The 18,977-nt window shown below is 43.9% G+C and overlaps 1 protein-coding gene across 1 annotated transcript; it reads left to right on the plus strand.

The window, feature by feature from the left end:
* The first annotated feature begins 8,034 nt into the window (after positions 1-8,034).
* HMOX1 (heme oxygenase 1) lies at positions 8,035-18,241 on the plus strand. The gene is made up of 5 exons (XM_063133455.1): positions 8,035-8,232; positions 8,974-9,094; positions 14,671-15,162; positions 15,999-16,107; positions 17,593-18,241. Exons 1-5 carry the CDS (start codon positions 8,213-8,215, stop codon positions 17,718-17,720), a joined length of 870 nt encoding a protein of 289 aa, XP_062989525.1. The 5' UTR covers positions 8,035-8,212; the 3' UTR covers positions 17,721-18,241.
* Positions 18,242-18,977: the final 736 nt, after the last annotated feature.

An 18,977-nucleotide genomic window follows, 5' to 3' on the forward strand; every position in this document is an offset into this window, starting at 1 on the left:
TTTCCTGGGTCTGAGGCTGGAGACAGAGTTTCTACCTTGGAACCAGGAAACTCTGTGCACCCTCCCCCTTCTAGCCAATGCAAAGAGAATCATGCCAGCTACTTCTTCATGCTTGGTAAACAGAGCATGGACATGGGGAAAGGGGGCATTCCCAAGGGTGGGGAGGGGAGAAGACCAAGTCATCTGCAGTATGGCATCTCCGATGGCTGCTCCAACCTCTTTCCCTCCCCCTCTTACATGTTGCTGCTAGATGGGCAAAATCACCCATTTAGCAGAAATGCAGGGCGGCTGGAGCATGGGGGCAAAGATCATCTCTGCTGTCCTCCCACCCTGCACTGTATACTCAGCAGCCTCCGAGTTCAGAGACTGCTGCCTATCCACATAGGATTGCTTCCTTAAAGTGCTTCCAGATGAGGGTATTCCCCTGCAATGGCCCTGCCCCAAACATGAAATTTTATAAGGGGTCCAGATCATATTTCCTTCCAGTTGTAAGCCTTCTATGATTGCTTATGGTTTCCTCCATCTTTTTTCTTACCAGAAAAAACATCCATTAAGGAGGAAAAGAAGAAATTAGTGCACACTGCTTTTTGAATGGTAACCCTAGGAGCCTTACATCTCTGGAACTCCCCTAAGGTACATGCAGACTTTTGTGCTCCAAAGGAAGATTGTGGCCCCCCCCAAAAAAAAGACATTGGGAAAAGTTGTTGTTGTCGTCATCAGAAACCAGACATTTAGACTACAACCTAGAGCAGGATAGATAACTTGTGGCCCTCCAGATGTTTTGGCTGCCAACTCCCATACTCCCCACTATTGTTTATGATGGCTAAGGCTGACGGGAGTTGTGGGCCAAAATATCCCCCCTGGGCTAGAAATTCCACCTCTCCTTTTCTCCTGCTGGCTTCTGATCACATGGAATTTTAAATATATATTTTTTTGCATTTGTCTGGACACTGAAACCATCTTTAGTATAAAAGTTCTACATGTTTATCTATCAGACTTTGGTAATCCCTTCTGAGTTAGATTCCAACCACAGAACAACTCTACAAATATAAAAGAAAGAGCTAATTGTCTGGGTTGTGCTGACTAACCTTTTCAAGGGCCTCGCAAGACATGTGCCTGTTTCTAAATTCTGCAGTGTCATGGCACGTAGATTTTGTTTGTCTCCACAATGCTGAGTAAAGGTTTCAGTCTTGAGAACATTTTTGCTGAGTCACAGTGGCACATGTGAGCCTGTGTTGAATCAAGTGGTTTCCTTTGCCGTAAACATATCCTGAGATTGCAGCTGTTTGAACTGGCTCATTTCCCAGTTGAGAAACAGAGTCTGGAAACCATTGTCGCCTGAGCACTCTGTCTCCAGTAACTTTTAACTGTTTCTTCCCCCTAATGAATACAAAGGAAGTACAAAACATGCACGCTCTTAAAGAGACTACACCAAGCTATTTGTTTTAGCCACGTTGCATCTTATTCTCTGTCGAAAGAAAGGAGTTTGTTTTTAAAACTGTAATGGCTTGTATTAGTGAATGAGAATAAAAGCTGGCAAACTTTACAAAAACTGATGCAATGCAGCAAAAGCGGGAATAGTTTTATTAAGCAACATTATACATTTTGTGTCGGTGAGCACAATTTGATAATGGAATTAGGATCCAGGTCACCAGTAATTTTGGAGGTGCTTTCGCCTAGTAGGCATCTGCCGAAGGATAGTGAACCCTGCAATGGAGGAACAAGCAGTAGTTAAAGGATCCTCCTGTCCTCTATTTCAGAGTGGAAGAGCTCCCCTGTTGCTATTTGCCACCCTTTCAGTCCTTAACGTGCCATTATCTCTCCTGTTTCCTTGGACTTTCCTGCTCCTAAGCAGGGCACAAAATGTACTCTGCCTTTCAGTTGCCTTTGCTACCTGTGGGAGCTCCATGCCAATGACAGATTGACCTGCTATAGTACACCTGATCTTATGCTTCATGTACTTAGGAGCTGTGACTCTAGAACCATGTGCCTTCCCAGCTAAGCCTTACTCTGAGGCAAAGCCTATAATCTCATGATTGAGAAGCTGATCACCACCAACCACCATCTTGAAACGGCGCGTGAGCCAAAGGATCACAATCTGTTTTCATTTCATCAAAATCATGTGGGCATACGCAGCACATGTGTATTGGGCAGGCGCTATAGGAAGTTGCTTCATCTCAGGTTAAACTACATGGTGTCCTCCAGATGTCTTAGACTACAATTCCCAGCATTCCTGAACACTGGCTGGCTGTTGCTGATGGGAGTTGAAGTCCAAAGCATCTGGAGGGCTCCAGGTTGGGGAAGACCTAGCCCAGCTTTGTCTCTTCTGACTGGTAGGATCTGAGGGGAAAGTTTCTCCCCTCATCTAAAGCTGATCCTCTGAAGCAAAGATGCCAAGGATTGAACCTGGGACCTTCTGCAAGCAAAGCTAGTGTCCTACCTTGAACTTTGGACTTGAGGATCCCCGTCAGGGAATCCAACCCCCCTGTCCATGTTGCAGGTGGAGATGCTGGATGCTAGACTAACCAAGAGGGCTTCTTTCTCTTTCTCTGTCAGGCTACATTGAGAAAGCAAGATTCCCGGGAAAGACAATGCTCAGGGGCCCTTTGCCTGTTCCCACGGCAGGAATGGTTTTCTCTGCCTTTAGTCTCTCCTGTCCAAGGCTGATGCTAAGCCAGAACATCTCTGAGGTGCACGGTGTAACGTATTCCTCTCCTCTCTGTGATCAGGGACTGCCCGACCAGATAGGCCCAGTTCTAGGGACAAAAATAGGTAATGTAAAACAACACAGATGTCATGATTTCAATACCTGTGCAGGTACAGAGGGAATATGACCGAGGCTGTATTGGTGAACGAGGGGCTGATATCTCCTGCTCTGCTGCTGCTCCCAGTTGGAGGCAGGGCCGTTCCCCTCCAACAGCAGCCACTGCTGCCTTTGCCCTGTCTCCCCGAGGATGTAAACAGCACCCTTCTTCCAGGACTGTGCTCAGCTTTGTTGTCTTTATCAGAACCTCTGTACTGATACACTGCTTAGTAAAACAAACAAACAATATTATAAATGATAATGTGTCTGCTTCCGAAGATGTGTGGGGAGGTTTGCTTCTTTATTACATGGAAAATAGGGGTAAAATGATTCCCAGTTGACCAAAAACCTCCGCTTAGATTGCCCTTCGGGTCTGGGTGTGGCAGCGCAGATTGCATGGTTTGCCTAGGGCTCCAGGTGCTGCTGGCAGCAAGTCTAGGGCGGCCCCTGGCTGTGATATCACAAGAAGATGATGCGGGCATAACCTGCATCCCAGTCTAACCACGAGCGTCATCACAAAGGGGGAAATCGCATTTGAAAGACGAAGTAAACAACGTGCACATGGCCCATTCAGTGGGATGCTTTGATCGCGCTGCTTCTCCTGCACACAGCAGGACACAGCGGCAACTTCCCTCTTTAGTCGGACTTCCTGGGGTGAGTTTTTGTCGCATGAAGAAGGCTAGAAGGGGCGGGAGGCAGACGATGACGTGAGAGGGACCCGCAAAAATCTGTGAGTGCCCAGCAATGAGCATGCAATAAACACTCGTCTGTTGGAGCTCCACATGTGCTCATAAGGAAATCCCATTATTTCACCAGAACTTATTTGCAAGGAATTAAGCTTGGGGCTGCAGTCTTAAATGTAAAATCTGAGCCTGTAACAAACACTCCACCAAGTAGACTATACATGCTTCTGGAGGTTTTTAGCACACCACTGCATTGCCTCCTTCAAGAGGGGACGCTGACAACATTGACCCTGTTCAGGTGACATGCTAAACCATGGTGGTTAAGCATTTTGAATCATGACTTAGTGTGTCGTGTGAACCATTCCTAACTATGGTGGCTACATAAGCACGGTTTAAACACACTAATTATTTGCTGAAAAAGGGTGAGCAGCCTAACCGTGGCTTAGCCTGTCATCTGAACAGGGTCTTTGTCTTGCATTTGTAAACCTCCTTGTGTTTTCCTACTGCTCCTTCTGACTTTTGTCTTATTCCAGACAATCTATTAAGGAGAAAAAGGTGTAACAGCTATCCAACGCCTTCTAATTGGTAACACTAGGAGTTCCCCATCTGGAAGCATCCCGTGGCATGTCGCGTTTTGTGTTTGAATGAATGCCTTGCATGGAATATCATATCTATTTTCTAATGAATTGGTGGGGACAAGTACTGAGTACTCAGATTGCCCTGTAATGTTTTGTTTGTTGCAAGTTGTGTCCGTTACCATGAGGGCTAGAAAGCCAATTGTTTTACATGACAACTTTGATTCACATGACAAACATTTCTTCAGGACCACCCATCCCTCCTGCATCCAACTCTGTTTCCTTCCCTACAATGTCCTTGGTACTCCTCTCTGTTTTATTAGCATATGAGGCATATGGACCATAATAACAAGCCCTATGTACAATCTGCCTGTAGCTCAGCCTTCCCCAACTAGCATGCCAGGGGCCAGGAATTCTGGGAGTTGCAGTCCAAAACAGCTGGAGGGCAGCAGGTTGGGGAAGGCTCCTGAAGACAGTTAAATGACTTCATCTCCAGACAGGAATATTAACCATGACCTGCCTGTGAACAAATACAACTGTACTATTGAAGCATTTGTGAAATGGATTTTGCTTTCTTCTCAACGGCTGAATTTGCTCAGGAATTGTTAGTACCTTTTCTCCCTCTACAAAACTGTTCCCACTTCCCCAAAAGCTGCTGCGCTTTCCTGTTACTCAGCTGTACACTCTGCTTCCTGAGTCAGCATTTCCTTTCGAGACTTCAGCAGAACATCTTGCGGTGTCACTATACCATGTTTCCTTGTAAAGAAGGCTTCACTTTTGCTGAGTAATGCATGCATCTTCCTCTGAGGTTAGGCTCTGGCGTTGTTCCCTGCAGCTGGAATACAGACAGCCAGTCTTGCAAAGAACGTAAGGCTGACTTTCAGGTTTCCTCTCATGTGCTCTAACAATGGTGAAGCGAAGGAAATAGGGACCTGGTTAGTGTCTATGGTAGCCCCATGTTAGCTGCTTTAGCCTTACTAAAGGAAAAATGGGTATAATTATAATGAAGAAGATACAATTGAGTAATGATTAAGAAAGACAACTAAAATCACTCTAAGAATGTGAGAGCCAGTGCGGTGTAGTGGCTAGAGTGTTGGACTGGGAGTCAGGAGATCTGGGTTCTAGTCCCCACTTGGCCATGAAGCTCACTGGGTGACTTTGGGCCAGTCACAGGCTCTCAGCCTGACCCACCTCACAGGATTGTTGTGGTGAGGATAAAATGGAGAGCAGGATTATGTATGCTGCCTTGGGTTCCATAAGGAGGAAAAAATAACAAAAAGTAATAAAAACAATAGGCAATCCCATCCTTCATCCATGGTGGTCCAGGGCATACACATGGTATCTCCCATCCGCATGTTATCCTCACAGCAACCTCGTGAGGTAGGTTAGGTTGGGATATAAAGATCAGACCAAGGTCATCCAAAGAGCTTTATGACTGAGCAGGGATTCAAAACCTGATGTCCCCAGTAAGTCCATTACTCTATCCAATACACACCAGATTGGATAGTAAAAGTAACTGTGCAAGGTGTTATTCTTAAACCCTGATGAATGTGGGCTCTTTGTGACAACACAGGCTTGTGCTACATTTCCCCACATTTCCCCTTTCTGTCTCTGTGCATTCAACAGGACAGACCGCTGTAAGCTTGAAAGATTTGACTGGACAACAAAGATGAACAGATGGGTGACGTCAATGACACTATTGGGATGACATGGTCACTACTTTCTATGACGTAAATCAGTGCCTGAAAGTGTCCCATGTGCTATTCAAGTGAAAAGTAGTCACTTGAAGGTTTTCATCTCTGCTCCTTTCCTAAATTAAAATCTCTCAAGAATTCTTTGATAATAGGCCCACACAGTCATCATCACATAGAACAATTAAACAGTCACGAACATATTTGGTCCCTTGTTATATCAACTCATGAGAACAACATTCATCAGCCTGACAGAGGGTACACAAATGGTGACTCCTTGCATGATTATATAATAGTTTTATGTTATAGTCAGAATAAACATGGCAGCGAGGTAACCATGGATCAGGTAGTAAAGCAGCAGAGAATTGAGGGCCTTGAGAGTGGCGTTCTGGAATATTCCGGTTGCTTCGAGAGAAGAAAAGTGAAGTTGTAAAAAGACTCAGCTGAGTCAGCTACAACAAGAGGGTGCTTCTGTAAATCACGCACTGCTTTCAGGCTTGCACTTGAGATGTCGGGTTGGCCACTGTGGAAACAGAACGCTGGACTAGAGAGACCTTTGGCCTGATCCAGCAGGGTTCTTATGTTTTAAAGCCAATGTATTGCCTTTCTTGGACTTTCAGCTACTTAACTCAACCTGTTTACCATGAAAATAGATAACATCCACTAGCCATTCTCTCTCTCTCTTTCTGACCTTTCTGTCCCATAATTTTAGAGAAAGACTTTGAAATATTTTAAAATATGTTTATTAATCTATTAAATAATTTTTTAAAAATCTCTTCCGCCTTGCCCAGTGGGCTACCAGAGGAGGGACCGATTGCTCGCGCCAGAGGTCTGAGGTGATCACTTGCAGAAGGCTTCTGAAATTAGGCTGAAAGCCACAAGTTGCTATAGATTCCAGTCCAACACTCTAACCACTATCCCACACTGTCTCCTTATCACACCATTATTCCAATTATTGATTTCTGCCTTGCATTGCTAACTTTATTACTGCCCATGCTCCTGAGCCTTTCACAGTAGCATGATCCCACAAGATTGGTATGGGATACCACTTATCTCCATGCCAGGAAAAACTTCTCTTGCTGATTTCTAAGAGCCCAAGAACAGCATTAGTGGAACAGATTTGCAGTCTATCTAGCTCAGCATTCCATGTCCAAAAGTATCCAGCCAGATGCCCCTCAGAAGCCTAAAAGTCATGAAAGCCACAGGCTTCCTCCTCCTCCTCCTAGCTGTGTTTGTCCCCAATCTCTGGTATGAAAAGGTATATTGCTGCTGACCATGGAGGTTCTACTAAGCTATCAGAAGTGCTATTTCTATAGCTCTGCAGTGGTTCCTAGTGATACCCATCGGGAGTCTTTGTGCATTTATTCTGTCTTTTCTCCCATGGTAAGAAAAAAGCCAGACAAAGCAGGACACACAGGAGGGTTATCCGTCCCCCCATAAAATTCTGTGAACGAGGCAGGGCAATGCTGCCATAAAAGCCTCATCTGGAAGCACACTAAATTGGGATCCAAAGAACAAGATCAAGTCAAGCTCATTTTACACCTGGACTGGGCAGGATCTACACTAAAGCTTTAAAACGGTTTATAACAGCAGTGACAACTGTTGGGGCCCAGGACACACTCCATATAGTTTCCAAACTGTTTTCAAAGTGTCATATCCTGCTTGATATAGATAATACACTTTCTACATCAAATATACTACTTGATGTAGAATAATATACTTTCTTTTCTGTAAGTGGCCCAGTTGGTACATTATTCATGTAGTGTTACCACTGGAGTGGGGGGGGGGCAGAAGGAAGTCTGCAATGGGTGCTTTCCCTGACATACCTTGAAGATGCCTACTGAGGAACCTCCATACTGGGGGGACTTCCAGTGACCTGCAGAGCAGTACCGATGACATGTTACAGGGCCTTTTAGCTGGCCTTCAACCAACATCAGGATCATTCCCTAAATCTAGCAAGAGTAGTGCCATAAAATGTTCTCCTTCATCTGCTCCAATTGTAAAGCAACAGCATATTCTAACCAGAGTCCCAGTTCCTACTGCTATTCCATACTCAAGAATATAGGTTGTTGCGGGGAAGGGGAAGGGTTAATGCTTGGGCAAAGTGCCCAGCATTCTTTAAAGTGACTTGACATCCTGTTGTGCTTAGTTGCCAAGCTGCATCAGGTGACTTTCCCTCCCTCCCTCCCCAGGGAAGGAAGAAGAAGAGGGAAGGGCTGAGTTTCCCCAGTGAGAAAAGAAGGGGGAGGGGAAAGCAATGCATGCATGTTGCAAGACAACTGTACCCTGAGATCACATGGGTCTGAGCTGAGCACGTGATCGCAGCATAAAAGTATAAAGAAAGATGCAGGATAAGAGCTGCCTAACTCAAAGGCTTCTCAGACTCTGGAGAGAAGAGAACAAAAAGCCCAAAGAGATACAAAAGAACGGATAACAGTTACAGAACCCAAAGAGGCAAGAATGGCACAGTGCACTGAAGGGTGAGTGTGGATTTCGAGACAACCATTCAGAGAAACTCAATCTGTACTATTTGCATTAAAACTCAGTCTGTACTATTTGTGGCCATTGGGCACCGCTGTCTACCGTCTCTCTCCTTCCCTCTCTCTCTTTCTCTGTGTGTGTGTGTGTGTGTGTACCCATACATACACATATTCCTGTAAAGTGAGGATAGCATTTCACGCATCTGATGTAGACTCTATTCTAAGAAAGTTTGTTCGACTGTTAGGGCGCAATCCTATGCATGTTTATACCGATGAAAGTCCTACAGCTCCCAGCTAGCTGGGGAATGCTGGGAGTTGTAGGACTTCTGCCTGTCTAAACATGCATAGTGTTGTGCCTTAAATCTGTAAGGTGAGGTACGACAACTCTTTGTTGTCCAAAGGAATTCCACTTCGGAGCAGGCTTTGGAGTAATTGGATCGTTCTCATGAAGACAGCTCCTTCCCCTCTCCAGGAAGGATGCTAATATTCCCCCGTCCCTGTAAATGTCCTTGCTTCCCACTGCTTCCACACAGAATGCCAATTTCCCCCTAGGCAAGGTGTTCCTGAGGTGGGGCTGCGGCTTAGTGCCTGAAACCTACCTGAAAGCCTGGAGAGCCGTTGCTGCCAGTCAGTGTTGGCAATACTGGGCTAGATGGACCAATGGTCTGACTCAGGATAAGGCCGCTGCCTAAGGTGTTTCTTAAACTCTGACGTTTTCCCTGCCATCCCTGTACCCAACAGAATGTCTCGGGACCTGTCGGAAGCCTTGAAGGAAAGCACCAAAGAGGTGCACGCAGAAGCAGAGAGCACAGAGTTCATGATGAGCTTCCAGAAGGGGAAGGTGTCGCTACGGGAATTTAAGGTACCCAAGACCTGGTGTGGGGGGGCAGGGGGAGGGTGACTTGACGATGGGATGCTGGTGCAGGTCACAGGCCTAGGTGGCTGGAAACTTTTCTGATTTAATAACACGGAAACATTTGTCTCTATTTTCATGCCCTCCAGTTGTGCTGGGCTACAACTCCTATCATCGCAGGTTGGGGAAGGCTGATCTAAACCAATACAGTACCCAGAACAGAGCCTTCAATCTGCCTTTTCACGTTAAGCTTGAAGAACCAGTGTGGTGTAGTGGCTAAAGTGTTGGACTGGGAGTCGGGAGATCCGGGTTCTAGTCCCCACTTAGCCATGAAACCCCACTGGGTGGCTTTGGGCCAGTCACAGACTCTCAGCCCAACCTACCACACAGGGTTGTTGTTGTGAGGATAATATGGAGAGGAGTCTTATGTACCTTGGGTTCCTTGGAAGAAAAAAGGCGGGATATAAATGTAATAAATAAATAAATAAATAATAAACTGTGCTGATACAATTAACCATTTCCAGTGGAGGCTGTTGGCTCCAATTTTGGTGGGGCTGTAAATTCACACTGGGTATTAGTTGGAACCAGCCAGATCTCTAAAGGAGCTACCCAAGGTGCTGAACCTATTTGGGGGAAGGGCTCAGCACCTTGGATAGCTCCTTAGAGTTCTGACTGAAACCCAGAAAGGATTCATAGCCCCATTGAAATCAGGGCCACCAGCCCTTATTGAGCATTTCAAGTAGGACTGCAAGATTCAGCGGGTTTATTTACCCCCCTTATCCTCATAACTGTCAGATAGGTTAAGCTGATAGAGTATGGCCCAAGGTCACCTAGTGAGCTTGGTAACTGAGTGGGGATTTGAACAGTATCATGAGTGGTAATGGAACATATAGAAAGGCAGAGAAAGACACACACCCCAATCCAGGGGAAAAAGCACATGTAAAGAAGCTGGCCTTAGTCCTGCAAAGAATCCAGAAGCAGAAACATCAGTAAAGGTGCGAGTTAAAAGACTCAATTGGGCGGAAGAGGAGATCAGGATAGATCTCTAGGTGATTTACAGGAAGTCAGCAAGGGTTTCCTAACTCCTAATTGTTTAACAATTGCAACAACACCCTTCCTCATCCCAATTTAGGCTGCTGAGACAAAACAAAAAACCTCAGGAGGAAACCTAGGTGTAGTGTTGTGTGGGAGGACTGTGAGTTCAGTTTTGATAGTGGAAACAAATTCTTGGGCTGAGTTTATGCTCACAGGCAGGCACTGCATGCCTCAATATTAGCTGTACCTCCACTCCTCTGAGCCGCTCTTTGGCATCAGGTGGCGGACCTTGGGCTCTAGTAAACAAAAAGGAAAAGACAAAATAGATGCACGAGCCTGAAGTCTGGTCTCTACCTCAATTTTCATCAGAATTTTTTTCCTGATGATCAGGCCTGTTACTGTTAGTAACTGCCACAGCCATTTCACACACTATGCTGTAGCAAACCCAGCTTTGTCACCGAGTGTATACTTAAAAAGGAGACACAATAAACTGTGGCTTTCTCAAAGGTGTACCTGTATGGCACTTGTGTTTTCAAACAGGTATTTGTTGCATTCACATATTATATTTCAAGTATACACTTCAAGAGCCAGTGTGGTGTAGTGGCTAAAGTGTTGGAGTGGGAGTTGGGAGATCCGGGTTCCAGTCCCCACTCAGCCATGGAAGCTCACTGGGTGTCTTTGGACCAATCACTCTCAGCCCACCCTACCTCACAGGGTTGTTGTTGTAAGGATAAAATGGAGCAGAGGATGATGATTATGTATGCCGCCTTGGGTTCCTTGGAGGAAAAAAGGGGGATATAAATGCAATAAATAAATAAATAAATAAATACAGTTAAAAAAACTTAGGCATGCTTCCAAAGCAGGGGGAGCTAGGGAGTGAAGTATCTTGTTCCCTAATGTTGGAATTACATTCTGCTTGATGTCAGAGGTGAAGACACAATTCCTAGGTTTATTTTTGGATTTTAGCAAACTCTGCCTTTCGGAAGTGTGACAGATCCAAAGGCAGTAGCTGATTAAACAAATGCTAACTAACTTTTCATATTTTGCTGAAGCCCAGTAGAACAAGTTAGAAATAATCGTTAGGTGTAGGAGCTGAATAGATAATGGGGTGCCCAGTAAGCAGGAACTCAGATTTAACAAAGTCAACAGGAAAAGAAAAAAGAGGAAACGTTCTTGATAAACTAGTTCAGGAGGCCAGTATTTTACCAAGCTAGCAAACATTTAATATTTCCTTGAGATTTCTCTTCTTTGTTGATTGGCTAAACAAGACTGTGTGGGAAAGGAGAGCATAAAGTTAACAAGTCAATAATACTCACAAGTGTTTTAATCATCCATTGCTATGAGGGAAGTGGCGGGCAGGGGTGGGGTGGGGGAATGCAGGTATTAAAGTATAATAAACATTCTCTGGTAAGATAATAAAAATCAGCTTCCAAACAGACCATAAAATGTCAGGGCCAAATTACACATATCTAGATCTCCTGATTTATTTTATTTATTTTATTTATTTATTTATTATTTATTTATTACATTTTTATACCGCCCAATAGCCGAAGCTCTCATTAAAACCATAATAAAACAACCAACAGGTTAAAAGCACAAATACAAAATACAGTATAAAAAGCACAACCAGGATAAAAACCACGCAGCAAAATTGATATAAAATTAAAATACAGAGTTAAAACAGTGAAATTTAAATTTAAGTTAAAATTAAGTGTTAAAATACTGAGAGAATAAAAAGGCCTTCAGCTGGCGACGAAAGGAGTACAGTGTAGGCGCCAGGCGGACCTCTCTGGGGAGCTCATTTTTTTTAAAGTTTAAAAAGCAGCTATTGGAGGGGAGGGAACAAACTGGATTAGGGCAGCAGTGCCATGGGGCAGGGGAGTGTTTATCCCTTCCCACCTTATGTCAATTCCCCCCACTGAAATAGTCTCCAAAAGCTGCTAATAGCATGAAAGGAAGGTTGGAAGGTGCAATACAGATACTTCCCTTGCCCCCAGTGGTGCTAATCACAACTTTGACCGGGGGGGGGGGGGGCTGTTTTGATCTGGGAACTGGTGTGGGAAGAGGGTTAAGCACCCCTTCCCCCAATGCCACTGCTTTGGGCTCAGCCAGTCTCCATCCTCAAGTCTGCTAATAAAGCTAATAAAGATGTCAGGAGATCCCCTTCTGGATCTCTTCTGTGATATGTAGTTTGGGTCTTAGCAAAAACTTTAAAAGGCAAAGTTAGACCCCGGGAATCAAAAGCTGCTTCAGGTCATGTTTTGAGAGGACAATTGGTTAACGATTTGTGCTATCTGAAGGTTAAAGCTGCATAATATCAGAGACTCCAGGAGACTAGCAATACTTAAAATACGTATAAAATAGTCAAATCAGTTAAAAGTGTTCAACTCCCATCAGCCCAATCCCTAATGCTGACAGTGATTCACTCTGCTTTTAAAACTACTGATTTAAGCAAAAGATGTGGTCCTGTCCACACCCACTCTCTTGTACTATAGTGAGCATGATTACAAGCTTCAAATACACCTAACGATGCTTCCAAAGGTTTATCGGTCACAACAACAAATACTTTCCCAGGCAAAGGATGCTCTAGAACTGTGGAAGAGCCAAGAACCTCTTCCCAGATGTGGTGGTTAATGTCCTATCTTGCCTCATATGGCATTGCTAATGGTACATTTGGTCACCCTGAGAGTTCATAATAGAACTAAGAATATAATAAGAGCCATGCTGAATTTCTTTCTTTCATTTCTATACTGCCCAATAGCCAAAGCTGCTTGGGCAATTTACAAAGATTAAAAACTATTAAAAATACAATATTGTGCATAATATAACCAGCTGATTGAAGGAAGTCAATGAACAGGACAAGGAAAACTCGTCTCGTGCCGGATCACTGCATCCCGTGTTGTGGGCTGGCAGTCAGGTAAAGGAGCAGCATGAGTGATATGGAAACACCAGTATGTGTAGATTATCAGAATCAAATGTGCGAGCCTGTCCAAAACTGCTTCCTGGATACACCCTCCCGTTTGTTTTCCCCAGCAACTGGCAAACAAAGACACATTGATACTGGAAGTAATATATAGTCATCATAACTCCTAGCCATTATCCTCCACGAATTTGTCTGTTTGCCTTTCAAAGCCATCCAAGTTGATGGCCATCGCTACATCTTGTGCTAGTGAATTCCATAGTTTAACTATGCCCTGTGTGAAGAAGCACTTCCTTTTATCTGTCCTGAATCTCCCACCAGATCAGTGTCATGGGATGACCCCATTGTGTTCTAGTATTTTGGGGGGTGGGGTGGGGAGATGACTCCCCATCCACTTACTCCACACCATGCACAATTTTGTACACCTCTATCATGCCTTCCCATGCTCAACTCAAGGATTCCTAGGGATGTGGGGCCAAAGCTCTAAAGAACCTGATTTTATATAGGTCAAAATGCACACCCAGTTATTATCTGAGAGCGTCATCTGCAACCATCGCCTGCACTACTGGTTGACTGAAGACTTGTGCATGAAGGAATTGAGGGTGTATCCAGGAAGCAGTTTTGGACAGGCTCGCACATTTGACTCTGATAATCTACACATACTGGTGTTTCCGTATCACTCATGCTGCTCCTTTACCTGACTGCCAGCCCACAACACGGGATGCAGTGATCCGGCACGAGACGAGTGATCCACTAGGATTTAGCAAACACAACAACAGAGAAATGTCTGCCCTGTTGCAAATACTCCCCATGCTTGCACAAGTGCCAAACTAAAGTCTAAGGAAACTTCTGTCTGGACATGCTATTAATTACAGTTTACATGGGATGGATGGGAATCATGCAGCCAGCTTCCTTCCTAACCAGCTTGCAAGTTGCAATTATACCTCATTTCTAATCACATCAGGTAGAAGCTTTCTTTGTTTGATTAAACTCTTTCCCCCAGAAGAGCACTTTGGATTGCAGGCCCAGAATATTTCCCTCAAATTGTTATCCAATACCCTGGACTGTCTTACTGCATGTAAACAGATCTCTCCTTGAACTTGCTTAATATTTAACATGTATCTAGTTCTGTTTTCTTTGTGCAACACGGTTTAGGGCAGAAAGTACTTTTCAAAGTTTGCGAAGTGGCCATGTATGAATAACAATGTTCCGGTTGAAGGGGAATGGCCATGGGTCATTGGCAGAATATATGCTGTGCATACAGAAAGTCCCACTTTCAACCACTGGCATCTCCAATTAAAAGGATAGCAGGTAGGAAGGCTAGGAGATGCCTCTGTAAGGTAGCTGCTGCCAGTCAGAGTTGACAAACGGGTACCAAACATTTTGGGTCACTGGGCTCATTTGGAATTTTGAGAGTGTTGTGGGTACTTTCACAAAATGGGTATCAATGGGACACCATGGCTTGTTCTTTTCTTTTTTTTAATAGGAAGGTGGGATATAAATCCCAGTAATAAATAAAATAAAATCCGCACAAATAGTTCTATGTGACATACAAGGGATTATCTTGTATGGTTAAAGGGAGACATTGGAACTAAGCTTTTATTCCACCTCCATCTTTCTTTCGTTTCAGCTCTATTTAGCTTCTCTGTACTACATCTATTTGGCTCTGGAGGAGGAGTCTGAGCGGAATAAGGACAACCCAGTCTATGCCCCTGTTTACTTCCCAGCTGAGCTGAATCGCAAGGCTGCCTTGGAGGAAGACTTGGAGTATTTCTATGGCCCCACATGGAGGAAGGAGCTCCAGTGCCACGAGGCAACTCAGAAGTATGTGGACAGGCTTCATCACGTGGGGCAGTATGAACCTGAGCTTTTGGTAGCCCATGCTTACACCCGATACCTGGGAGATTTGTCTGGGGGCCAGATTCTGAAGAAGATTGCCCAGAAGTCTCTCAATCTGCCCAGTACCGGAGAGGGACTGTCTTTCTTCAACTTCCCTGGAGTGACCAACATCAGCAAGTTCAAACAGCTTTATCGTGCTCGGATGAACAGTATCCCCATGGACTCTGAGACTGAGGAAAGAATCCTCCTAGAGGCCAAGAAATCTTTTCTGCTGAATATAGAGGTGAGCAATTAGTTCACTATATCTTATCACCAGGCAGGTTACAACCACCTTGAAAGTCAAGATGACATTTCTGTTGTCCATCCTGGGACATGATGAAGATTTATAAGAACTGCACTGAGCAGCTCCCACTTGGACATTTATTCTTGTAACTTGAATCAGGGATATTGGGGGATAACTTTTTATTAGGACCAACCAACAATTATAACACAGTGAGCTTGCTTTTCAATCTCATAGAAGTCACCCTCAAACAAAACAAGACAAAACAAAAGAAAAAGATAGAGCAGGGGAAAGTGGGACACAATGTTCTTGGAAAGATAGTATGGCAGAGGCCAGTTTGGTCTGTATGTCTACACTTCTATCTGTATTTAACTTGAGCTTGGCTCCCCTCTCAATATGAATTTGTAATCAAAAATCAACATTTGTCAGTAAGCAATTTCAATATGTAATAATTGGTGGCCTATTACTTTCCTGTTCTGAAGAAAGTACAAATCCCAGTGTTAAGAATACAATATTTAATCAGGGGGGTGGTAGCTTGAATTGGAGCCCTCTTTCTGTCACTGCATTTTTATCCTCTACAGCTTCTTCACACACAAGGACAAGTCTTCACACTCTTTGTCTATGAAGTAATAGATGAGCAGTGTTTACCTGCTGGGTGTTGTATATTGATAGCACATGTCCCAGAATAAAGATGATAGGAAGCTTGGAATTTCAAAGGACTTTCTAGCTTTCTTTTTTTTTTTTAATCGTTCTTGCAAAATCCTAATATATTTGAGGGAAGAAGGGAACAGAGAGTGCTCCTCATTAACAAGAAACTACTTTGCATTCCATCTTCTCAGGTGTTTGAGGAGCTGCAGAGGTTGGTGAGTCAAGCACAACTGTTGGAGAATGGCCACCTTGCCCAACCCAAGCTAGACCTTCATGCAAGAGGAATCAACAAAAAACACAGTAAGAGCTTCTTTATCAGGGCTACTCGTCCTGTTCAGCATTTTCCCTTGGATCCTTGAAAAATGAAAAGAAGGGTGAACCCTTAATTTCCCTTAGCTTTTGTGGTTTATGCTTTTGTTGAGCAGCACTCTGGATGTACTGAGTGGGCTTAGTACATGCCTACATGGCAAATATAAGCTGTTTTGATACCAGTTTAAATACTGCAGCATTTCCCCCACCTAATCATATCCCATTTACAAAGTACCCAAGAAACTGTAGTTTGGTAAGGGTGCAGACAATTCCTTGACTGATGTCCTGTATCCTTCTTCCTCACAAAACTACAATTCTCTTTGGGTAAGTGTGGTAGATAAACAGATATGAAACTGGTTTACATTTTTAATGTAGATCAAGGCCATAGCTAGACCTAAAGTTTATCCCTGGATCATCCAGGGGTCAAACATGTTCATCTAGGTGTCACACAGGGGATCCAGTGCTCAGGCAGGGGTGAACCCTGGATGATCCCAGGGTAAACCTTAGGTCTAGCTGTGGCCCAAGAGTGGTTACAGCAGACCATTTTACCACACATCTGCAATTGATGTGTGATAAAAATTTCATCATTTTAAAGATGATACAGATGACCAAGATGCCCCAGATGGAGGCCTGACTGTGTGGTAATGTGCCTGTTGGGTTGTACCCAATGTTAGTCTAACATAAACCCCATTCGTTTCAAAGGGTCTACTCTTAGTCGGATTAACAACGGATATAGCCTTTGTATGAGCTCAAGCACCAAAATACAGGAAAACCTTAGAGCAGGGGAGGACAATTTTGGCCTTCCAGATGATTTGGCCTACAACTCCAACCATCCCTCATCACTGGGTATGCTAGCTAGGGCTAATGGGAATTGAAGTCTAAAACATCTGGAGGACACCAGATTGCAGAAAGCAAATTGTCCACCCCAGCTTTAGAGGTACAAACAAATGCAGGAACTGTTCATAAAGACACATCCACCTGACCACGCTCACAACTTGATGCCTTAGCACACAGGAAAAAAAGGGGAGCAGGGGTAAGTGTACAGAGGGGGGTGGAAATGGGCACTGCTTTAAGCAAGGGCTTTGCAGGGTCTTCTCTTCAACTTCCTAGCACAACCCTATGCATGGTTATATGGATGTAAGTTCCACTGTGTTCAGTGTGTGCATAATATTGCTGTCTGATAGATGCGAGTGAAGCCAAGTTAGAAAACTCACTTCACTGGTGCAGTGGTGAAGCTTTTATGAAAGTAGTTGGTTTCTAGTAACCTCCCATATTTTAATGAGGTTTTCCATTGCACAGCTTCAACCCCGAAACTCAGTTGTAACATTATCTTCCTGTATCATTTTACTTGGCTAGCTGCTCTGCTCAAAGTGTACTCCTGGCATCCCGGGGTGTTATCAGTGTGACTTAATGTTCTAGAAACAAAATATCCCCACCTGGTTTCCAGCCTGATGAGTTTCCTTTCTCTAAATATAGGTCCAAAGGAAAGTGACCGGGCACAAATGAGGCATAAGGACATACTGCCCAGCACGCCACTTCTGCGTTGGAGTCTTGCCCTTTTATTCTTAGCAACAACAGTCGCCGTGGGCTTGTATGTCATGTGAACAGAAGGGACCTTAAACATCTTTCACCAGCACTTGCCTATTCCTAAACTAGCAGGTCTTTCCCTAATGGAGGAAGACCTACTTAGAAGACCGAGATCTGAGCTTAGCTGTTCTGATATTACTTACAACATAAACAAGACAAATGGTGTAAAAATTCAGAAGGTGGCATGATGGAACATTTCTCTAAACATCCTGAAATGCATTTAAACAAGGAGAAAGCCACAAGGACAAAAGACTTTGCCATCTAGGATACCTGAGAAATAAATTTTGCTGCTGGAACTTTGTACCATGTTTATTTTGTACAACTGTCTCATATTAATGTTGCTTGCTTCTCCTCATCCTAAAACACAATGCATTGCTCAAACCATGGTTTTATGTGAGATGTTTCTTTTTTTTTTAAACACATTTGCACCTCTGCAACAAGTTTTGCAAAAACATACACCAAAATATCCTCTTGTATTTGCAACTTGCCTTTATGAAGTATATGCATAACTATTAAAGCTGCCTACGTATTTACTGAACTGTGTGCCTTCTGATCTTAGTGCTTTATCAGATCATGGGTGGAGGGTGTTTTTTCTCTTCCTGTAGATTACATTAACTGATGCTAGGCTGTTGGCTGATCAGTGCTCAGTTTTAGAACCAACTTTTGTGTCTGTGGGCAGGGCTGTTTAATCTTCTGGTGTCAAAATGTCTGTACTTGAAAAAAAAAAATGCAATATCTATGCATCTTTTTTAAAAATTCTTTGAAAGCTAGGATTGAAAAGGCCTATATAAGAACCGTGTGCTGTATACATTGTTCTACAACACTTGTAAAAGTTAAAATAAATTTGCTTGGTGGCCAAAACATATTGTTTATAATTGCCAAGTCTACCAATTCATTCCTGTGGAGGATTTATCCCTGTTATGCTTATTTGCTATCTTGGCAAGTTTATTTATCAGAGTTTTGGCAAGGCCAGGGAAAATATAAGATCATAAGAAGTGCCATGCTGGATCAGGCCAAGGATCCATCTAGTCCAGCTCTCTGTTCACACAGTGGCCAACCAGCCATCAGCCAGGGACCAACAAGCAGGACATGGTGCAACAGCATCCTCTCACCCATGTTCCCCAGCAACTGGTGCACACAGGCTTACTGCCTCGAATACTGGATAGCACACCACCATCAGGGCTAGTAGCCATTGATAGCCTTTGCCTCCAGGAATTTGTTCTAAAAGCCAAAAGCCAAAATTACTGGGAAATCCGTGATTACAAAGAGAAAGA

This window comes from Elgaria multicarinata, chromosome 9, assembly GCF_023053635.1.
Source record: "Elgaria multicarinata webbii isolate HBS135686 ecotype San Diego chromosome 9, rElgMul1.1.pri, whole genome shotgun sequence".
NCBI lineage: Eukaryota > Metazoa > Chordata > Lepidosauria > Squamata > Anguidae > Elgaria > Elgaria multicarinata.

Coding starts and splice junctions, on each gene's coding strand:
- HMOX1 (XM_063133455.1), top strand. CDS start 8,213: ATGGCACAGTGCACTGAAGG. Junction 8,233..8,973: donor ATGGCACAGTGCACTGAAGG/GTGAGTGTGGAT, acceptor TGTACCCAACAG/AATGTCTCGGGACCTGTCGG. Junction 15,163..15,998: donor CTTTTCTGCTGAATATAGAG/GTGAGCAATTAG, acceptor CCATCTTCTCAG/GTGTTTGAGGAGCTGCAGAG.